This window comes from Camarhynchus parvulus, chromosome 2, assembly GCF_901933205.1.
Source record: "Camarhynchus parvulus chromosome 2, STF_HiC, whole genome shotgun sequence".
NCBI classification, from domain to species: domain Eukaryota; kingdom Metazoa; phylum Chordata; class Aves; order Passeriformes; family Thraupidae; genus Camarhynchus; species Camarhynchus parvulus.
Window position 1 is genome coordinate 44,364,422 of NC_044572.1, and position 21,574 is coordinate 44,385,995.

Here is a 21,574-nt window from a genome sequence, read left to right on the forward strand (position 1 = left end):
TCTTGATTCCATTCCATGTCCAACACTAACATATTGTATTGCTTTTGTTTTTAAAATCTTTGCTGTTTTAGAATATTTGATGGTTAACTAGAGGCATGTCAGTAACTCAGGGCAGCCTTTAAGGCTCTTCATATGGGTAAATGGAACCCCTCAGTGGCTGCTATCCCTGCAGAAGACATGTATTGATACATTTCTCCTTCTGAGACCCTTTTAGACGAAGACAGAGCCGTCCTGGTCGCTGGTGTTCTGGGTTATGTTGCTGTTCACCACACTTTCTGCATAACTAACTGAATGAGAGACCTGGTAGTGACTGCAGGGCCCACAGAAACACAGGAATGGACAGTACTTCAAGCAGACATGATAAAGATATTTCCTGAATTTTTCCCCAGCAAATGCATAGATAAAAGGATTGAGACAACAGTGACTGAATGCAATGGTTTCAGCCAGGTGCATTGCGTAGTCCAATGACTTAATTTGGTTGCAATCTGTGAATAACTCATAGTGATTTAAAGTATCTAGAAAAATCAGTACATTGTAGGGGGACCAAAACAGAAAAAAAACCACCACCACAACCAATATCAGTTTTATGGCTCGGGCTTTTTTCTGATTTTTGCAGGACAGAAGAGTTTTGATGATCCCACAGTAGCAATAGAATATGATACAGACTGGGATGAGAAAGCCAATGGTGTTCAGCTCCATATTGCAGAACACTGGCCAGATGTTCTCCAGCTTCTCTGGGAAGACAGCAATGCAGTAATTTTCTATGAGCTGGGAGAACACAAATTGTGGCACCGACACTAGAACCGCTATTGCCCACACAACGCAGCTTACCAGAAAGCCATGTCTTACTGTTCTGGATCTCAGAGAATAAGTTGCCCGGACAATGGCCAAGTACCTGTCAATGCTGATAACAGTGATAAAGAACATTCCCCCAAAGAAACCAATGTAATATAGTGAGGAAACAGCTGTACATGCAACAGTCCCAAGGGTCCATCCACGGACCGTGTTGGAAGCCCAGAACGGGAGGGAGATCACAAAGAGAAGGTCAGAGATAGCCAAATTCAGGAGATAGATGTCAGTAATGCTTTTTTTATTGCCTTTCACAATGGCAAAAACCACCATTAGATTCCCCGTGAGGCCAAGAGCAAACACGACGATGTAAAATAGTGGCAGAAATATTTTCCCAAACTCTTGGATGTCAGTTTTGTTGCAGGAGAAAGCATCTTCATCGTAAACGTATTCAGTTGTGGCTTGTGAGAATACTTCTGTCATGCTGAATTTGCTGGCTAGAGGCAAAAATGGAAAGAGTAAAGAAAATAACATTAGAGCAATCTTATATGTGCTGTGGTAAATACTGAAAGACTGCACCAAGCATACTTTGGGATTTTGTCACTATTTACTTCAGTGAGGGTTGTATTACTGTGGAGCTGATATTAGTTATGACAAAAGCCAAGACTCTGCTGTTACATGTACCTCACTGAAAATTAACTCTCTAGAATAAGAAAAAAAATAATGAGATTTTCAAGGGCTGTCACATAAGCCCCTACTTATTGAAGTGCAGCAGGAGCAGCAGCAAGCTGAGATCTGGCTGAGCTGTGCATGTGGTGCATGGCAGCACCATGAGCAAGGCAGGTGCTCTGCTGGTCTGTGGGCAGTGCTTGGCAGGAAACGATAGTTCACAAGTAGATGTTGAGCAGATTGGGTGCCTGTCAACACCCCAACAGCCCCATCTTCCCCTCTCACCAACCCTGGGGTGGAAGGGTACAAGGCACCCAGTTTGGCCAGGCCTGAGCTGATGCTTGCTGATAAGGGAGGAGCAAGTCTGCACTGGGACATTGCTGGCAGCAAGCCTGTCTTTGATGAGACCTTTTTAAAAAATCATCCTATGATCAAAAAAAGAGAAAATATATTGACCCTTTTCCTCAAGTAACAAAGAATCTCATGACTGCTCCTGCTCTGGCTGTGAGGCTGGAGCCAGGAATTCACCTTGGCTGAATCCAAAGAGACTATGGGGTGCAGGTGTGTGACCTCCGGGCTCACTGGTCTGCACACCCAAAAACAGAGCACCTGTCATTTCATCTGCTCTCTTTTGTGATGTGGTGTTCAAGTCCCTGCTAAGATTTCTGTTTGCAAGGAATCAAAAGTCCTGTAGGAGTGCAGACGTTGCTGTATTTGGTCTGCTCCCTGGTTGGGTAAAGAGCTTGGAATTATCTATTACTTGGTCTCACTGTAGGACATGAAACAAAGTGAATGTGATACACTGTCCAGAAGCCCAGGGAGGTGATAACATGGCCAAACCAGCCTGCTAAACCTGAGACCAAAAGAAAAGGTCAGTGATAACCAAACTGCAACTAACAACTACCCCTTGGCCACATCTTCTTACAGGAACCCCCCGCTGCCTGTACAGAAGGGACTCAGTTCAGTGACCACAGACTGCCCATGTTTACATCTCTGTCAGTGGGAGATATAATCAGTACAGCCAACAAAGAGCAGTGCATATTCATCCAATGTAGGTCAGGCCAAATCTGCTTTAAGACAAGACAGACTGCTTTCCAGACTGCTGACCACACTGATGAAACTTCTTTTCCTGAATATAAGGTGAGCATGGACACACTGCTGAGTAGTAGGTGCTGATGGTGTATAGCTACTCTGACTCCTGACACTTATAGCTAAGTGACTGGAATCCACATTTCACCAATAGCAATAGTTTTTATAACTTCTGTTTCAAATAAGCCATGCAAGATTAAACATGAACTACAGATGTCCTCAGGTGTGAGAGAGTTTTCTATGAAATGGTGGTAACTACAACAATCTTCCCCATGAGTAGCTACTGTGACCATACTGACATTTTCCCTTAATGCCTCATTGCCAGAGCATCGTTTATGGTATTGGCTGTGAAGTTCTGGCCTCTTATTTTGTAGCAATAATTAAAGAGTGTATTTTTTGTCTAATGCAGGCTCTCAATTTAAAAAAAAATTTAACCTGAATGTTCAAACCCTAATGATTAGTGCCTACAGACTCTAAAAACATCTTTGTGGTTTGCATACAGAAAAAGTGGGCTAGAAAAGGCTGTGTCAGCACTGGTAGCTCTGGGGCACGGGCACAGTATGGGGAAAGCTGTTTGCAGCAGGCAGGCACACACATGGGCAGAGTGGCTCCTGCAGTATCTATCCACTTGAACTGAGAGCTGAATCTGCCTTCAGAGCCTGTCCAGCCCCTGCCTGTCAGCCCAGGGATAACAGTGGCTTCAATTCTCCAGCCTCTGGAGAGGAGGTATCTGGCACCAGCAGAGTTAAAGGGATACAAGCTGGAAAGTTTAGGCGCTGGGGCAGAAGCTGACAGCAACTGCAAACAAGATACTTCTTTTCTACTGGTGACATAAATAAAGAGTTGCCATCTCTTCGTCTGCTCTGCTGAGTGATACAGATATGAGCAGGAGACATCACATATAATCTCAATAACCCATCATTTTCTGCCATCCCATCCTGATTTCTTTCTTTCTGAGATTAAATGCATGCAGAAAAAGCAGCAGGGTACCAAGTCTCCTGTACTGAATATGTGTCACTCTGTCAGGCCCCCCAGCTTCTTTGCCACTGAGCTCTTGCTGCACCCATCTGTGCACCCAGAGCCTACGCCTCTCTCTGTGGGCTCATGTGCTCCACAGCTGGTTCTGCTGTCATGCAGCAGTAGCTGAGGGCTGCAGAAGGGACTGACTGGGGCAGGAGCACATGGCCTATGAGAAGGGCTTGGTCAGCCTCAACAAGAGATGTCTCAAGAGGGATTTAGGGAGAAGGTGTAAAGGTGAAGCAGACAACTTTCCTCAGGGGAATAAATAGCAATAGCCATGGGAAATCATTACTTAATGTATTGAAAATAAATTATTGCCATGATAGTGGTCAAACACCAGGACAGGGCTCCAGAGAGGTTGTGGGATCTAATCCCTGGAAGTACTTGAAACTCAGCTGGCCCTGCTCTGTGCATGGGTTTGGACAAGAGACCTCCGGAAGTCCTGTTCTATCCCTGTGACTCTGTGGCAATGCCAGACAGAGATTATGCTGTTTCTGCAAACTGCTCCAGCTTCTTCTCTGCCAAGTGAGCTCCTGTTTCAGACATGTCATTCCTGATATGACGACCAGAAGTCTCATCAGACAAAGAGGAAAAAACCGATCGAAGCTTGCTCATATCCCCTTAAAATCTTTGCTGATTATGTCATCATCCAGAGAGCCTTGCTGCCTTGACTGTCTGTGCTTTGTGAAATCCCTGCTCTGGAGAGAGGAAACACACATTGCTTTAGTCTCCTCTCCAAGAACCTCTAGCCATGCTGGTTTTTAACCTCCCTTAATTCACATTGAGAAAGGTAGCTTGTCCATCTGGAGAATTTCCATATGTGTCCACGGAAGTCACTGTGCTCTGTTGGACTCAGGATGTCATACATATAAGGAAATGCAGCTCCCACCAGGGGTTAGCTCTCAGGTCTGGCAGAATTCTGCACAGACTTCTGAACTGGACATTGCCTGGAGAGAGAGTTGGTTGTGGGAATAGCCACCTTCCTCACTGGAGAACATTTACACAGATGTACAGGAGAAACTCCTGGCCTCAGTGAAGTAAACAGAAACATTGCTTGTGCTGGGATATTTCCTGAAATACCTTTTCAGTCAAGTAATCTCCTCTAGCTTACTGATGAGGATCATTTATTTCTACAGTAGCAAATTATTTCCTTTACCCTTGGATGGGGGCTTGTGGGGTCTGTGGTACCTACAGCAATGGGAAGGGTAAGACTGTGTGTTGCATGTCCAGGGGCAAGCAAGGACTGCACTTTCTAAAATGACATTGGTGTTTGAATCTGCTGGCAGTCTGCGGCTTATTCACTCTCTATCATCTCCTGGATTTCATTTATCAGCAGTCACTCATATCCTTCCATCACCACTCATACTGCACAGGCAATGCCACCAGCACTGTTTGAATATTTAGCTCCTCTGATACCATTTTGCTCAGTTTCAGCTGTTGATACTCAGTGGATGGGCTGCAAATTTCAAAGGGCTCCCAAAACCCAGCCCATGCCAGATAGGGATAATATGTTGAAATGATGTTGCACCTTAAAGAGAGAAACTTAGATCTGACCATCCTCCATCCTTTCCTGTCACATATTCTCTGTCAGCCTCTCAAAGTCCACTGCAGCACACGCTGCAGGTTTCTCACCCTCAGCTTCAACACAAAATTCTATTTTATGCTTACAATAAATGTTCACCTTCAGAGTGAACTGAAGAGTGTAGAAGACACAGGAGGACTGCAAGTCTTTGAGGTTTCTCCAGCAGATATTTTCCCTTGCTGACTACAGGAAATAGTAGATTCACTTCTGCTTCTCATGGAACTGCTCAACCACTTTTCTCTCTCTCCGGATTTCCCCATCGATTTTACACCCTACTCTTCACAAACACTTCTGCTCCAATCATGTTTATAGCTGCCTCAAAGACCATAGTCTGCAAGACCAGGACCCCTGTTTCTCAACTCAACCACCATGTGCACCCCATGAAATACAGAGGGAAGTGAAATTGTGAGAGGTCTGCAAACTCTTCTACAGAACAGAAGTTGCATTTCAATCTTCAAGCTACACTGGCATCAGGCTGGGTGACATAAGAGCAAATCCTGTTTATATGTCTAGATATCAGATATCTCAGATTCTTTCCAGATGTCATCCCTGGCACTTCAGCCAAGTGCCATGTTACAGGCTTTACTGCCAAAAAGAGGGAGATCTACAAGCAGTTTGCCTCCCTCTCATGCTGCTCCTACCACCAAATTAAAAGAAGTGAAAACAATGACCAAACCCAGACCTCTGCTAGAGGGTCACACTTCAGATTTGCACAATATGCTAATAAAAGTATTTCAGCCTCAGAAAGATTTTCACACATTAGTCAGCATTTCGGAGTGATGCTTACACGCTTTTCTCATGCTAGAAAAAACATGTTTTCAATGCACCCTGAATAACCTGATGAATCAGCTGGCCCTGGGAAGCTGTAGGCTTTGTGCGAAACCCTGTGAAACCCTACAGGTGTGTGTATATCCTTTTTTCACCCTTAGATCTGAGCTGCCATCACCCCACCCAATATAAATGCTCTTGCTTTTTTGTATTTGCAGCTACACCCATCTGCTTCTTACCAGCTGGTGATTCTCAGCAAGAACACAGGGATGACCTCAGGCACCTCCAAATGAAATGCTGAAGCTATGGTGACACTTCTAACGCACAAAAGAAAAGAGATAAAAGTAAATAACCAGAACTGGGTGAGAACTAGGAGGAGATAGCACTCTGGGTAAAACTTAACCAGCCTGGCAAGCAGCTACCACAGAATCATTAGACTGCCACAGACACCTCTACCCATTTAGATAACATACCACCCAAAACTTAGGTGTTTGGGTTAATACATTAACCAGAGATGGGGCCTGGTTGCTAGTCCTACGCCCTGCTAGTTCCTGTAATTCACTTAGTTTATTTTTCAGATCAGAGTGGTTCCATTCATAGGCAATGGCCTGTGGAGCTGGTTGGGATCATGTTAGATAGCCAGGGTCAAAAGCAAGCCCATGCCACCAAATGCAGTTACTTTAAATCTTACATTTCAGTCCTTCATTCAGTCCTTAAGTGGGGAGATGTTTCCCTATTCCACCTCTACATTCAGACCTTTGAAAGTGGGAAGCAAGGTGAGAGGGCTGATCTAACCTAACCCTTAACTCAGGCAAAATGAATTTAAACTGTTAAGGGGCAGAGTGAAGCTAAGGCCAATCTGTGTGGCTTTATAGAAGAGGATTTTTAGCTTGGGCATCTGATGGGATTGCAAGCCTGAAAAAGGGAGCTGTGTGGGTGAGTTGCAGCTCTGACTTGCACTGCATGCTTATTTGGTTAACACGTCACCAGCCCAAAGAAAGACCAACAAAGCATTGCAATGGGATTTGGACCAGTTAGATATCAGATCTCAAAAGACAGACATCCACGGAGGAAGCCTTGCTGAACTAGGAATACTGCTTGTAAAGTGTCTGTGGAAATGACAAATTGAAAGCCAAAAACTCTTTAGGGTTTTCATTGTTGTTCTGAAAGCACACTGGCAATGAGAGCTGGCAGGGGCACGTGATAGAAGGGTTACAGAACTAGAGAGAGATTCAGACAATCTGAATAATCTGGGGCTTCCTGGATGATTCACATTGGCCCTAATAGAGCCAAATGTAACCAAAGTGACATGCTTGGGAGTTAAACAATACCGGCCACGTCTCAGCAGTGGGGGCATATGTGAAAGGAAACTAGACTGCAAGAAAAGCTGATGCAACCCTCAGGTGTTAAAAGAGCTTCCAGATGGGAAGGAATAAGAGAGGAATGCAGAGCAGAGCTTGATACAGGGGCTGCAGGAGCAATTTGGTAACACCTGATTTCACTTTTGCTTGTGTTAATAATCTTGCTAATTATTTGAGTGGGATTAGATTAGCTATCCTTTACAGTGATGCAGGGAAATTCAAATCAGAAACATGCACAACAGGAATAAGATGAACATTTTTAATAGTGAAAGGCAAATGACTGAAACAGACTTCAGGTAGGAAAAGGACATCTTTGCACGTCTGAGGGTCTTCACTTTGAGAGAAGGTATCGGTCTGAGAAATGGGTTTAAGCCAGAAATAGTGGAGAAGCTCGGTAGGAGGGTGCTGGATTAAATCCTACAGCCCTTGATAGGCAGGGAGGCAGATCAGATTGGGGCACAATTCTCTGAACAACCATGACTCTCTTCTGGTAATAAATGACTAAAAAAACTAAACCCTTTGAGCTCTGCCCAGCACCAGCTAGCTCAAATCCTGGGGTGTGAGCCCTGGGAGGAAGCAGGGTCCTGTGAAAACCATGAAGCAGCTGCTGGTGTTGGGTTAGCAGTCAGGGTATCATGATGGCTGTGGAAAGAAAGCAGCACAGTTTGGAGATGTTATTATCAAATAACCACCCTGCTAAAACTTGTGTATTTTCCCACCTAACCAGTTCTTTTTTCATTCCTCCCTAGTTTCTGAGTGAGTGTGGAGTAATGCCACATGCTCGCTGTCCCTCAGTTCTTCCTTGATGACTTTAAGGTGAGGAAATCTCTTTCTTTGGTGTTTCTTCTTTCTTTTGTCATTTACTCTCAGATCAACTGGACTATTTCTGTGGTCCATCAGAATTCTGCAAACCTAATAATTGCTTTTCAATTTGGGTAATTTAATTTATGGAGGCTTCTCCCAGTAATTTGAGGATAAGTTTTTTAAAAGCAAGTAGTTCTCTGGGATGCTTTGTTATTGAATTTTCCAATTTAAGGTGAAGCTGAAGGTGCAGAAACGTGATGCTGAGGCTTTCAAAGAATTAGGCCACTTAAAGTGTTACAAGTAAATGACTCAGAAATAGAAGGCAATAAAACCACTTCTGATAAGAACATGACTGAATATTGCAAAGGTCTTGGATCCCCTTACAACATTATTTAGGTCAAATATATTTTAAAAATGCCAGTTCCCTGATCCAATTCTACAGTTTTTACACCAATATCACAAACTAAATTAGAAGCAGACATCACCAGCTGAAAATGAGAAGCATGTAAACTTACAAACTTAAACCAATGGTTTTTGGTGGAAAAATGTATTTGGAAAGATCAGACTTTGATTATGGATGGCAGGAGGAGATAATGCAGAGTCCAAAATCCCTAGGGTTTCTCTCACCTTTGCCTAGGGCATTACAGTTTTGGAAAGTGCTTTCTCGATGATGCTCCATGCATACCTGGAGGTAACAGCAAGTAATCAGAGCACAAGATTTATATTAGCCCATCACATCAAAATTAGGTGTATTCATGATTTATAAAGAAAACCCAAAAACATGGACTTTCTGCTGGATGTCGCTGCCAATGTCAAGGGCTACATCACCTGTCTTTCAGAGCAACAACAGAGGTAATATTTTGAACAAGATCTTGCCCTTGCTCCCTCAGTGCACTGGCCAGGCTGGTGGCCTCACTCAGGTTGTTTGTGCTGCCACCACAGCAAAGCAGGCACAGGGGACTGAACCCAGATGTCCTGGGCACATCCTGCCCCAGAAACATCCCCCCACTCGCTGATTTTTTTGCCCCACCAGGCAGACTGGCTGTGAACCAGTTGGAAGGGACAGCTTCACCACAGCAGCGTGTGGTTTGCTGGGGCCAAGTTAAGTCCGGATAAACCCCTGGCAGCTCACCCCTGTGGTTGCTGGTGTATTTATAGAAGGGTCCGAGGCTTTCAGGGGTTTCAGCTCAGCGCTGGGCAGACAAAGCCCCTCTGAGGCTGACAGGGTGGATATGCAGGAGCCTTGGTGCCTGCACACTTAATGGAGCAGGGAATAGGTTCATATTTCAGGGCATGACCAAGTCTCTTGAGCACGTGAAGCTGTTTCAGAAATGACTCCATGCATTTAGGAAAGATGACCTGACAGTACGACTCAGACTCCCGTGTCTCCCCTGCATGTTAGAATTGAGGTTCAAAAATCACTGAAATGGTTCTGAAATTTGCATCCAGGGTGGTCTTGATCCTATGACCAGAAGCAAGGGACCTCTGCAGAGCTTCTGCAGCCTGAGATGGTTTCCCAGCAGTGCCCTGCTGCCAGGGATCAGCCAGGGGATAGGAAATTAGGTAAATAGTGAGTATTGTTGTAGAGCAGTGTATATTTTGGTCCTCACAGAGGCTGGGGAGCACTTTAACTCAGCTACTGGGGAAGCAGTGGCAGAGCTGAGGGAGCAGCTGCCCTCCCAAGAGCTGCCCCCAGGGAACTGGGTGTTTGGGGCTGTCATCTGACAATGGTGACTGCATGGTGACTGCCAGGATCAGGATTTTCTTGGAAAACTTATTTCACAGTTATTTCATCTAGCCTGTAAGTTCCCCTAATTGCCCTTTCTGCTTGCACAGTTGCTCAGGCACTCTGTATCTATTTTTTCAAATGTATAGCTGACCTTTTTGCCAGTGTTTTCTCTTACCTGCTCTTCCTAAGTATTTCTTCTTCCCAGGCTTTCTCTTCTGAAGAAGCATTCAAATTTCTTTTCTGTTGAAGGGACAGCAAAAACAGGTGATTATTTGTAGCTATGAGCACTGTTTGTAACTGTTTATGGTTACTGTTGGTTCTGTCCTCTCACTGCCTTTATTGTGGCATCTATTTGCTTCCTGCCCCCACCCCTTTTTGTGCTTAATAATTTCAAATTGCCTCAGCATCCCTGAGAAATCTGAGAAGGCTCTTCAGCAGTGGGAGATCTTTTAAATCATCTTCTCCATCATTTCAGGGAGCAGAGCACATTAAACCTGCTTGATTATGTATGGCTGAGATTTATGTTCTGGAGTTGCCAGCTCCTTCCTGTGAATATCAAGTTTTCTATGGGATTTAGTCTAAATTTATTATGTGTTGTCTTTTGTCAAATTCTAGCCTTTTTTTCTCCCTTTTGGACTTTTTTCTCTACTGCCCAAACCCTTTTGATTCATTGCAGTTGCCTTCTTTTATCCTGTCATCCAGTTCCCTGCCTCTGGCTGCACTACCTGCACACAGGGTTTGCCCCAGCAGACCAGATTTTGGAAACCACTGCTGTGGATCTGTGTTTATATCACACAAATACTCAGTGGGTTGCCACCACTGTGGCATTACCCAAATGTCTCACCCAAACCAGCAGACATCGTCATGCAACTAACATCTTTCCTGTGGAAAACTGAGTCACAGAAAAATCAAGTATGTTATACAGAAAGGTAACGGCTTTCAAATGTCTTTAATTTCCATTGCTCTCTTGCTGGTCTGTCTGTATCAGATGCTTTCTATTGACTCTACCAGATTTTCTGCTTTGGGCTGTCTTTCAGCATCAGTGATGTTTTGGATGTTGGTTCACTGACTAAAACTAGAAGCAAGCAATGCTGGTGAGTTGTGCAATTTCTGCAGACACCACAGAAAAAGCTTCTAATGAAGTAGAAGGGCTGTATCTTCTTGCTCTGTCCTTCTAGGTTAATGTTGCACACTAGTAATATATCAGCATTTACTAACCTTGAGGATTTCTATCCAGGGTGAATATTCCTCGTACCAAAAGATGCCACAAATAATTAGTGACTGAGTGTCGCAGACATATTTTTGTGAAAATCCTTTCTTTAGGATTTTTCCATCTGAGAAGCTGAAGCCTCAGAAACAGAATGTAAACAATGGTTATCTGCTGCTGTGGAATGCAACAGATAGATCCGTGATTGGTCTCCTGTAGATGTTTAAATCTGGTGACCACTCACGGCAGAGCTGGCTCTCGCTCTCTGTCCCAGTCAGGTGCCTTTGGTATCATTCTTTCCTTTTCTATTCTTAGCTTAGCCTTCGGAGGAAACCTTTCCTTCTTTTTCTTTTTAGTATAGTTATAATGTAATATATATATATATATATAATAAAATAATAAATCAAGCTTTCTGAACATGGAGTCAACATTCTCGTCTCTTCCCTCACCCGAAAACCCCAGTGACCACTGTCACAACTGAGTAAAATTTATCTGCCCTGGTTCACTTCGTTAACAGAAGTGCTTCCCTTTTTACTTTCACAGTTTGTAACCAGTACCCACATCATCTTTACCCAAATTAAATATCATTTAGGTTCCAAGCACTAAGCAGTGAAGAATTTCCTTAAGTTCATGAGACACCATTTTGTCTTGTTTTGCTCTGTCAAATTATAGGGGAAATATAATTGTCTCTTACCTTAATTCATAGCTGCATTGAAAACCAATGTTTTCTTCAAGATGAGCCTGTTTGGATTTAAATGTATGTTTCCTCTTCTCTAATGCTCGTGCCTACATGAATGTGTTGGCTTCCTGGGCTGAACTTTGGGGCTGAGCTGAGAAAGCACTGATGTGCCGTGCTGGGGTCCTGCTGGCTTCTTGTGAAATCATCAAGTAGGATGCAGCCACTCAGAGGGACAGAAGTGCTTACAGGGGACAGGATTTGCACAGAGACAGAAATGCCTGAGGTGCCACGACAGCATGTGAAAGCTATCACCCCCTTAGTTTCCCCCATTCTATGCAGAATGAGACATTTTTCACTCAGATACAGAATAGTGTGTAGAAATACAAGTTTGGTACAATAGCAGGGTCCTTGAGCTGTGGGGATGCAGGATGCAGCACAGAGTAGTACAGGTATGGGATGGTAGAAAATGGGGCACAGGCTGGCACTGGGAAGCCCTACAGCTGTACACAAATCCCTAATGGTCAGGTAAAAAAATGCAGATCTGGAGATGGAAAAACTGGGTTTAGTGGTAACAGAGAGAACAAAATTAGTATCTAACTTCCATAAGGGACACTGCCTATAGTAGGTTGTGTATAGACCAGTGAAGAGGGAAGGTATAGAAGCACGTTGGAAAACATAGAAAAACGATCCATAACAGATCCAGGAAAAAAACAAAGAAGAAAAATCAGGGTGAACATTGCACTCATCCCAGGGAAGGACTGGAGGTGCTCAGAGCTCTCTCTGACACCTCACTTCACCACAACCACCAGCCTTAGGACCCAAAGGAGCAGGGATAAGGGTGAGCATAATGCCAGGAAAATGGATAGAAACTATGTGTGTGCAAAAAATTGAAGCTGCAATAATGTTCCTTCTGCAACCAGCAGATTTAAACTGATAACATTTGGAGCCTTGAGAATGCCATTGCACTCACAATAAATTCTTGGCTCTACCTATGATACATTGTGCCCCTTCTTTGCCTGTAAACAAGATTTTAAGCTTATTCTCTCTCTGCAGCCCAGTGGAGTCAGAGGGTTTAAAATATTGAGATGTTCAGAAATCAAGGACCCTTCTTGGCCCCTGACCTGAGCATCCTGCTCAGGGTTGCACTATGAGTGCAGCACAATTGGGATGCTGTGAAGCACAGTGCCAGGCACCCCTGGGCACAGAAAAGCAGCTCCTCTGGGGTGAACAGGGCAGGAGGCTGAGCAATGGGTGTGCTATGAGAAACAGACACTGCATCCAGTTGGCTGCTGTACCAACACCAAGGCCCTCCAGTACACAAGGAATGCAGTCCTGCCCCTGCCTCAAAAGTCAAGGGGGATTAAAATGCCTTCTCCCAAAAGGCAGAGTTGTGCTGTCTTCAGGCAGGCTGACCTTGGTGGGATTTTGTGGGTGGAGAGTGTCTTCCAGGTTGCCTGAGCTGTTGCTTATGGATTGATTAGCACATTACCAGGCAAACATCTGCATGTAAGTTCAGTTCTGGTATTTCTGCCACATTTTGTGGCTTTTTACTTTATTGTGCTTTATCTAGCAAATGTTACATCCCCAACAGCTACATAGCAATGTAATTAAGGTCAAACCATGGGCCTCCAACATCAGCCAAATTACGCAAGTGATGTCAGCCAGGTGAGCCAGGACAAGCACCTGTGGAAATAATCAGGGAACTAACTCCTGGATAGGTGTAGCCAGGGACAGCAAAGATACACTGCTGGAAAGAAAGTTTAAAGGGTAGGGAATTATAAAGGGCCAGAGCAGTGAATTTCCAAAACTCACCTTTTTCTCTGGCAAGTGCCAGCAGACCACTTTAAAAACAGATGTAAAGCTCTCTGCACTGTTTTCAGGACAACATCAAAAGGCTGGTTTCTCCCCACATCCTGAAAGTAGGATCTATGACTACCCAAATTATGAACCCAAATTTAACTTTCGGAAAGATCATTTCTGGTAGATGGTACTAAGAAATGTTCTCATTGTGTGAGAATCATGAGATTCAAAAAGTTGAATGAAGGTTTCCTCAATGCCAGTGATAGTCTGATACTATCAGAGCAGCACTGCCCTGTCTGTAGATGTGCTGTTGTTTAGAGGACACCCAAATGTAAATTGTCTCTCCTGTCTTCATGGGATGATGAAGGGCTGTGTCCCTCCATCCCCCACCTCCCTCAGCCTTGTAAAGAAGGCACAGATAGACCAGTAGGAGCTTCCCCACTGGGGACCTGCACATGCCAAGCTGGTTTGCTGCTGAGCTGTAAAACATGGCCAGAACCCAGAGAGACACAGCCACCCTCACCTTGATGGGCGCCTGTTGTGGTGTTGGGTCCCCAGGACGAGGTGAGAGATGAGGAATTGACTTCATGTGCTCAGAAGGCTGATTTATTATTTTATGCTATGCTATGATATTATATTATATTAAAAGAAATGATATACTGAAACTATACTAAATAAAGAGAAAGGATACATCAGAAGGCTAGACAAGAATGAATAACAAAGACCCGTGACTGACCAGAGAGTCCAACACAGCTGGACTGGGATTGCACATTAAGTAAAAAAAACAATTCACATGTTGGGTAAACAATTCTCCAAATCACATTCCGGAGCAGCAAAACATGGAGAAGCTGAGGCTTCCCATCTTCCCAGGAGAAGTAATCCTGCTGAAGGGATTTTTCAGAAAATATCATGGTGACAGGCACCCACTCCTGGGTCACCAATACTCAGCACAGGACCTCTGGTGTAGCTCTTTGCAGGCAAAACCCAAAAAGAAGGGGGGCTTGGGACTTCCCGTATGTAACAGCAGGAGAGGTTGTCCCCAGGCATTGCTTACCTGCAGGTAGAAAGAACCTCCTAGCAATAGGGATTTCCTGAAGGTGGTCATCAACCTCTTCCTCCTGTGCTGCCCAGAATTTAACTGGAACCACGCACAGAGCAGGCTATTATCCTCAAAAGGAAATGAAGTTTGCCAAATTTTAGCCACACAGGTTTTATCTGGAGACTTCAATTAAAGAGAAACCAAGTCAAGCTGACTCACAGAGATCCTCAGCAGGTGTCCCTGGGAGACACAAAAGGCTTTCTGCTGTATTCTGCTATGAGTGATAAACCTAGGTAAGAGTGCTACTCATTAGTATGGTGTGCACTTGTAGTGCAATATAGATGTGAAACCAATACCACCTGAAAGACAACTGCCACATCAACCATACATCTGCTCTCCATCTTCAGCCTCTGTTCACTCACATTGAGGACAGCTCAGGAATAAAAAATTCTGAGGAAGCTGCTGAAAAGACTTTCATTCAGGTCCATACACAATAGATGAAAACACTTTTTGTTTCTCCAAGCTAAAAAAAAAAAGACATTGCATCCCTTGTAACCAGAGAGACTTTTCCTGGGAAGGGCTAGGTACAGTGTGCTGCTTTCCCAGCTGGGAGGTCCACATTGATTTTTCAGGAAGAAATCAAGAGTAAAGGAGGTATGTGCTGGAACACTATGGATAAAGAGGTGAAAACACCCTGTTCTTTTTATTCCACCTCCCTCTGAGTGGCCTTCCAAATTTGAAAACTCATTTCTTCAATATCTCGGGAGACCAGAGGTGCTTCAACACCACTGGCATCTCCTCCTGCTCTGTGGCCAGGCTGCCAGGTCAGCTTGTGGAGGCTGGGTTTTGCACAGTATCACTGGCAAGTTCAAGCTTTGTGGGCTAAAGCACTCAGTAAAAAAATGTCTAGTCTGAAGGATCAAAATACTTCTCTCCCCAGGACACTCTGCTTTTGCTGCCATGGAGGAAAGCCTGATGGTAGTGATTTTAGTGGTGAAAAGAGACTCTCTTGGTTCTCAAGAGTTTCACTGGAGTCCCCTCTGCAGGCCAATGGGGAACAGTAGTGGCCTGGGGGTACCTGCACCATCCTCCCAGGATGGAGCCCCTGAGTTCCACAGGAGCTCTGGGGTGCAGAACTGCCCTGCACGGCACAGCAGCATGACACACACCATAGCCATGACTGCACTGACCCCTGCTGGACATTTTTTCTCTTATAATTTCTCCAAAACTCTCATCTTTTCTGTCAGCTGGGTAGAGGCGCTTCTGGAACTGCCACATCGTGTCCTGTTCCTCCCATGCTGTCCTGCAGCAGAGCCCACCCGGCAGCTTTTGGTGCAGATGTGAGCACCAGCTGCTCACACACAGACACACCCAAAAATCACAGAAATAATTTCTGTGCCTCACTTTTGAGACAAAACCCAGCAGAGAGACCCTCACCCCTTCATGTCACTGTTCTGCAGAGATGCAAGAAGACAACTGAGCTCTGGTAGGAGCAACTGGTGGGAGCTGCATTTATTCTACGTTAAAAAGGTGGGGATGCAGAAATTACCCAGAGTGAGGAAGAGAGAAGTCATGTCTAGGGATGAAAATGTTTCATCCTGAGGGCTGCTGAAGGGAAGAGTGACAGAAAGCTGAACGTTTGCACAGTTTCTACAAGCAGAAGGAGTGTGGCTCAAACTGATATCAAAAATTAAGAGAAACATTTGTTCCCGCATTAGAAATGTCACAGAACAATGAAACAGTTTAGTGCTTAGGCTCACTCATGCCTTGGTGACCCCATTGTGCTCCTGAGCTCCAGCTGTCACACAGATATGGTGCTGTCCTGCCCTGGAGAGGTGGCAGAGGCTCAGCCAGGTCTCCTGCAGGTGTCTTCCTCCCCTGGGACAGGTGATGTGCCTGTGAGTTGCTCGGACCCGCCTGTTTCAGGGTGTACCCGAGTTACACCGATCACTCACAGTGCATTGTGAGGCTGCCCTGCTCATGAGGTCAGTTCCAACAGTAACAGCAAGGCCCAAGAAAGATGGGAAGAAGCCTTTGGCTGAGCAGCCACATCCCTTCCTTCCCAGGCTCATCCAGGCAGGAGGAATGACTGCAGAGCCACATTCCAGCAAGCTGCTGTTCAAGATGCTGAATAAAGAAATGCCTTTCCTCCCTCCTTCCCTCTCCCCCTCCCCTCTCTCTCTGCCTTGTGCTGCTTATGAGAGCTGAAACTGTCGGGTACATTTTCACCAGCACCACCTCTCTCTGCAGGGCTGCAGCTGACCACACTTCAGGGAAGGGTGGTGCTGTGGACACCAAGATGTGCAGAGATGGTTGTGCAAGATGTGCATGCATGGGCAGATGCAGACATAGGGAGAGAGAAGAGTGGAAATGCTGCCTGCCTTGCAGTGAGCATGGGCAAAGACCCAAGGAAAGCACCCAGCATTGCTCTTTGCTCTCAGCCCAGTTGAATACCTGAGCATTAGGGAATGAGACCTGTTTCCTCTAGTCCTTGTTGTATAGGAAAGGCAGCTGGTTTGCAAACATTTCTTGTAACACTGATCTCTTTACCTTGCTGTGGGCTGTAGTCAAGGCTGGTGCTGACTCAAACACCAAGGACAATCAATACTTTTGCAATGTCCTGGCAGTCTGTGTTAGGTCAGGGCTCTGTCCTTCCTTCCTTCTGTCCATCCTCACATTCTGCACGCACATTCACACCTTCTCTGAACTTAGGCATGTGGAGGATCACAGAGACTGCACATCCTCCAAGGGTGCCAGGTGAAGAAAGGGATGAATGTCTTGGCAATGCAGACCTGCATGCACATTCATTAATGTTAGTGGGAAATCTAGTGGGATATCGGAGCATGGGGAGGAAGAACTGTTTGCTGGGGTGACACAGCTGGCACTGCTGTCTGCTTGGTGGTACTTCTCTCTTGCATAGAGCTTATCCAATGTGATAAGTCTGACCCCGCTGCTGATGCCAGCATTACGTTGGATGCACTGGCTGCTGGAAAGCACAGCAGAGCTGCAGGGACACCCAGAGGCCTGGAGAGATATGTGGGGTCAGAATGAGGCTCCAGCAGACACACACGTCAGCAGAGGCTGTAGGAACCCAAATCAGTGCTATTCTGAGGTGGGGATTTCTGTGACCTGTTTCCGTACATTTTGGCATTTCAGCCAAGTCAGCAGAAACACAGATTTACCTAGAGCAGAAACACACTGCTCACAAGTCGTGCGTCAAAACTGACGTACTACAAGAGCAGCTTTGCTTTGCCACTATTACTTGCTGCCTTTTAAGGGACATTAACATTTAAGGTATGTTAACCAAATATGAATATCAGCCCACACATGACAGTTAAACCTGATATATTCAGACTGAAGTTATTTACCTTTCAACTTCTCAAACTATTTTTATATCTGGACAGAATAGCTAAAGTCATGGGGTTTTTTCTTCTTCTGTCATGAGGCACCTTTCTGGACCCTCTTCTGGCACAGCAATTTCCATGCTGCTTCATAATTGGTACACATATGGTTGTATGTATAAAAAGTGTTTTCAAGAGGCTGAAAATAAAACAGGGTTCTCCTGGATATGATACAATTAACTCGGGGAGTCAGGCTTGGCAGTTTCATGTATGCTAATGTAGAGGCCCATCCCTGCACAGGAGCATCCTTCAGCTAAGACAAGAGAGGGACACAAATACCCTTCATTAACCTTTGTTTTTCCCCTCCTTAAAGTTTTGCCTGGTTCTGACCTCCAGCTGTAGCTGGATGTTACCACAGCAGAAAGAGGCAGAGTTGTGCTGCTGGCTGGCAGGGCTCCTCCAGAAGGCACCAATTCAGTCCCATCCTCACTCCCAGACTGCATCCACCGGCCTGAACAAGTGACCTGAAGGCCAGAGATTCTGCCAAGGATGTAATAAGTTTGTCTCCATGTTGTCTTGGGAAGGAGGCTTCAGCATAATGCCAGAAAAGCTGGATATGGACTAGTTTCTTACTCCAGGATATTTTACTGTTTTGGGACAACAGACTATGATTATCTGTGCTGGCAGTCCTGCAGCTCAGAGCTGAGACAAGGAATAATCTGCTAGGTCCCACCTGACACTATTTTCTGAGGGATCTAGCAACATCATAAGATGGCATGTCCTCCCTCATACACCCCACTTTTTGCTGCTGTAGTTGAACAGCATGGTCCTTAAACATGCCCATACAACTGCTGCACATGTTTGCAGTGTGGGAAGTGATGAGCACCCCTGATGCCGCTGCAGCGCTCCAGCCTCTCAAGGCCTTTCCATCCAGAAATTCAGAGAGCATCATGAGTGGCATCAGACAAAGTCTCCATCTTTCTGAGACCCTCTGTGGAAGGGACCATGTGGTGCAAGTAACACTAGTAAATCAAAAGAAAACAAATATGTACTTTAGGTTTAAGCTTGAATGTGGGTAACAGTTACTCTGGTCTCTGTTTTAAGACGATGTGCTGAAGCCAGATTACATCTGACTGTTTCATGTGCCACCATCATCCTAACCTCTTTAACCTGCATTATCTCAGCAGAAAGAAAAAGCAAGATCAGGATATGAAGGTAAGCAGCAGATGTGAGCAGAAGCCATACAACAGCTGTGGTGGAACAGCTGTGGTGAGTACCTTTTATGCAAGTAGGTGAACAGGCACTGGGGCTATGCAGGATGTTTTAGCTTCAGCTTCTTGTGATCCCTGCTCTTGGGAAAACCCTAAAATTTGGCATTTTCCTCAAGCTGTCAGCTTGCACAGATACAGGAAGATGTCTTCTGCTCTTAATGTCCACACAGGCACTGGAAGGGCAGCAGACTGCTCCAGGCTCATCCCTTCAGAAAGCAGAGGAGCTCTGTGACCCACAGGAGTGCTTCTGGCCACCCACAGCAACACAGGGTAGCTCCTGCCAGCAAAGCACTCTCCGGATGTGGGTATCACCTTCTCCCTTTGCACAGGAAGGCAGCAGTACCAGCTTAAAGCAGTTGGGCAGTGAGGAGAAGTTGAGGTCAGGTCCAACTCAGAGCTCTTGGTATTGCTGATAAAACAGAAGCCAGCTGCCTCTGGCAGAAAAACCCTTTAAGCTGCAGAAAGCATCTCCTGCTTCCTTGCTAGAAGGTGTTGTGGCAAAACAGGGCAGGATATCCTCCAGTGAGAGCTCAAAAAGTGAAAGACTTTGCAAAGAAGGCTCTGCATGTTTAGGCTACCCTCATGCCTAAACAGTTAGGGTTACAGTCCTTGTGGGGAAGCCCTGGATCACAGCCTCCCTCCAACAGCTACATAACAGCAATCACTGAAACCTCTGAGCACAGGGAGCTGTTTCCTAGCAGACATGCTCAGCAACCAGAGAAAGGCCATCCTCATCTGGCTAGCTTGGGAAAATGCGCTCCAGCACCTGCCCCAAAGCACTCGCACAAGGGGTGCAGGGTGAGGCTGCTGAGACTGCAGAAATCATTCCTATTTCTTGTGCTTCATCTGCGTGAATTGGGCTCTAGAGGGCTCCTACTGTGAACCTGCAGGGGAGAGAGTTGGTGCCATCCTCTTGCCCACCACCCTTTGGCTTTGCCCTGAGTTTTTGTGACACCCTTTTTAGAGAACCTGAGGGTTTGCATATCCAAAAAAAGCCTGGCTGGCAATAAGGCACCTGAAAGGTAGAGACTGTACTGCTGTGCCAGGCAGTGATCCTGCTTCTGGGACCAGGCAGCAGCTGAAATGAAGAGGGGGCAGAGAAGAGGCAGCTGGAAGGACTATCAGTTGTGTAGATCTATCCAGGACAGAATGAAATGCAGATGCTGACACAAATAATGATGAAACAGGTTCCTCAGATGTAAAGATAGTGCAATTATATTGCACATAGAATCTTTATTATGAAACTTAAAACATGGTGATATCTTGTAGGGACAAATAGAAGAGAACAAAAAGCTTTAGAAAACCATTGCATTTTTCTAACAGTATTTGCACATATAAAAGTATATATATGGGTGTATGGGTGTGTATTTGTGTATATATACACACATGGGCAAGTATAGATATGCATGCATATGTACATAGCTCTATACATATAGATACACATAGATATATCTATACGAATGGGTAGCCATTCACACATATAAAATCAGTCATTCCAAGTTGGAACACTAACTGGAATGTCAACCCCAGCTGCCTGCTCAAGAGCAGTGACCACACTGGCACACCAGTTACCAGTTCAAAAAGTTCAGAAATGCTCAGAAAGTCCCTCGACAGGGACGTGTGACAGCTCACACCCACTATTTTTTCCACTCTTCAGCCTTTTTCCTGGTAACAATTTCTCCATCCATTCCTACAGCACTCATTCATTCCCGTAGGGGCTGTTGCTTGACATTCACAGCATCATTTCTGAGCTACAGCTTCAAACCCTTCCAGCCAAGAAGCTGCAGGCCCTGGTAGCAGATGGGGAGTCAGGATGATACCTAGATATTAATTCATATTGATTTTACCAAAACATGGACAGCATTTATTTCTTGGTTGCTTATCCAATTACTCACTCAATAAGTTCTTCTGGGGCTGGAAGCACTGTTCAGATCTGTCAACTGGGAGCCAGGCCCTGGCATGACACCTTAAGCTTGGGCCCCATTTCCCTCCAAAGAGCAGGTTCCCACTTCTGCAGTGAGTCCCATCCTTGCTCACAAAGCCATCACACTCTGCTGAGACAAGAGAAAGAAAGGCCAAGTGTCCAGGGTTTGGAAACATAAACAGTTCTTTTCAGTACTGAGTCTGAAGGGGAGATGGTATGCTTCTGAGGTACCTCTCCATGTTGCTCTGGCAGTGTGGGAGTCTGCTGGTAATTTCATGAAGCAAGCAAGGTAGGAGGTGCCAAGGGAAAGGGAGGATGATGGAAAAAAAAAAAGTCTAAAAAGTGAGAACACCAAAATCAACCACAATAAAAGCAAAATCAAGCAGCTGCTTCTACTTTTTGTGTCCTAAAAGGTTGCTCAAACAGTCCTTGGCTGTGGATGCACAGTTGAGGATTTCTCAATTTTAGGTCACCTGTCCAGGATGATAGTTTTGGACTTGTT

General features: G+C 45.2%; 1 protein-coding gene across 2 annotated transcripts; it reads right to left on the reverse strand.

Moving 5' to 3' along the window:
- LOC115901019 (CX3C chemokine receptor 1-like) lies at window positions 1-11,880 on the reverse strand. Of its 2 annotated transcripts, XM_030943292.1 has the most exons (5): window positions 11,713-11,880; window positions 9,987-10,051; window positions 8,710-8,767; window positions 6,157-6,234; window positions 1-1,286 (listed from the first exon to the last, which is right to left on the reverse strand). In XM_030943292.1, the coding sequence occupies exon 5, from the start codon at window positions 1,270-1,272 to the stop codon at window positions 211-213; it is 1,062 nt and encodes a 353-aa protein (XP_030799152.1). In that variant the 5' UTR covers window positions 1,273-1,286; window positions 6,157-6,234; window positions 8,710-8,767; window positions 9,987-10,051; window positions 11,713-11,880; the 3' UTR covers window positions 1-210. The 2 variants fall into 2 exon arrangements, with proteins under 2 accessions (XP_030799152.1, XP_030799151.1); XM_030943291.1 differs by lacking the exons at window positions 6,157-6,234; window positions 8,710-8,767.
- Between the last annotated feature and the right edge of the window lie 9,694 nt (window positions 11,881-21,574).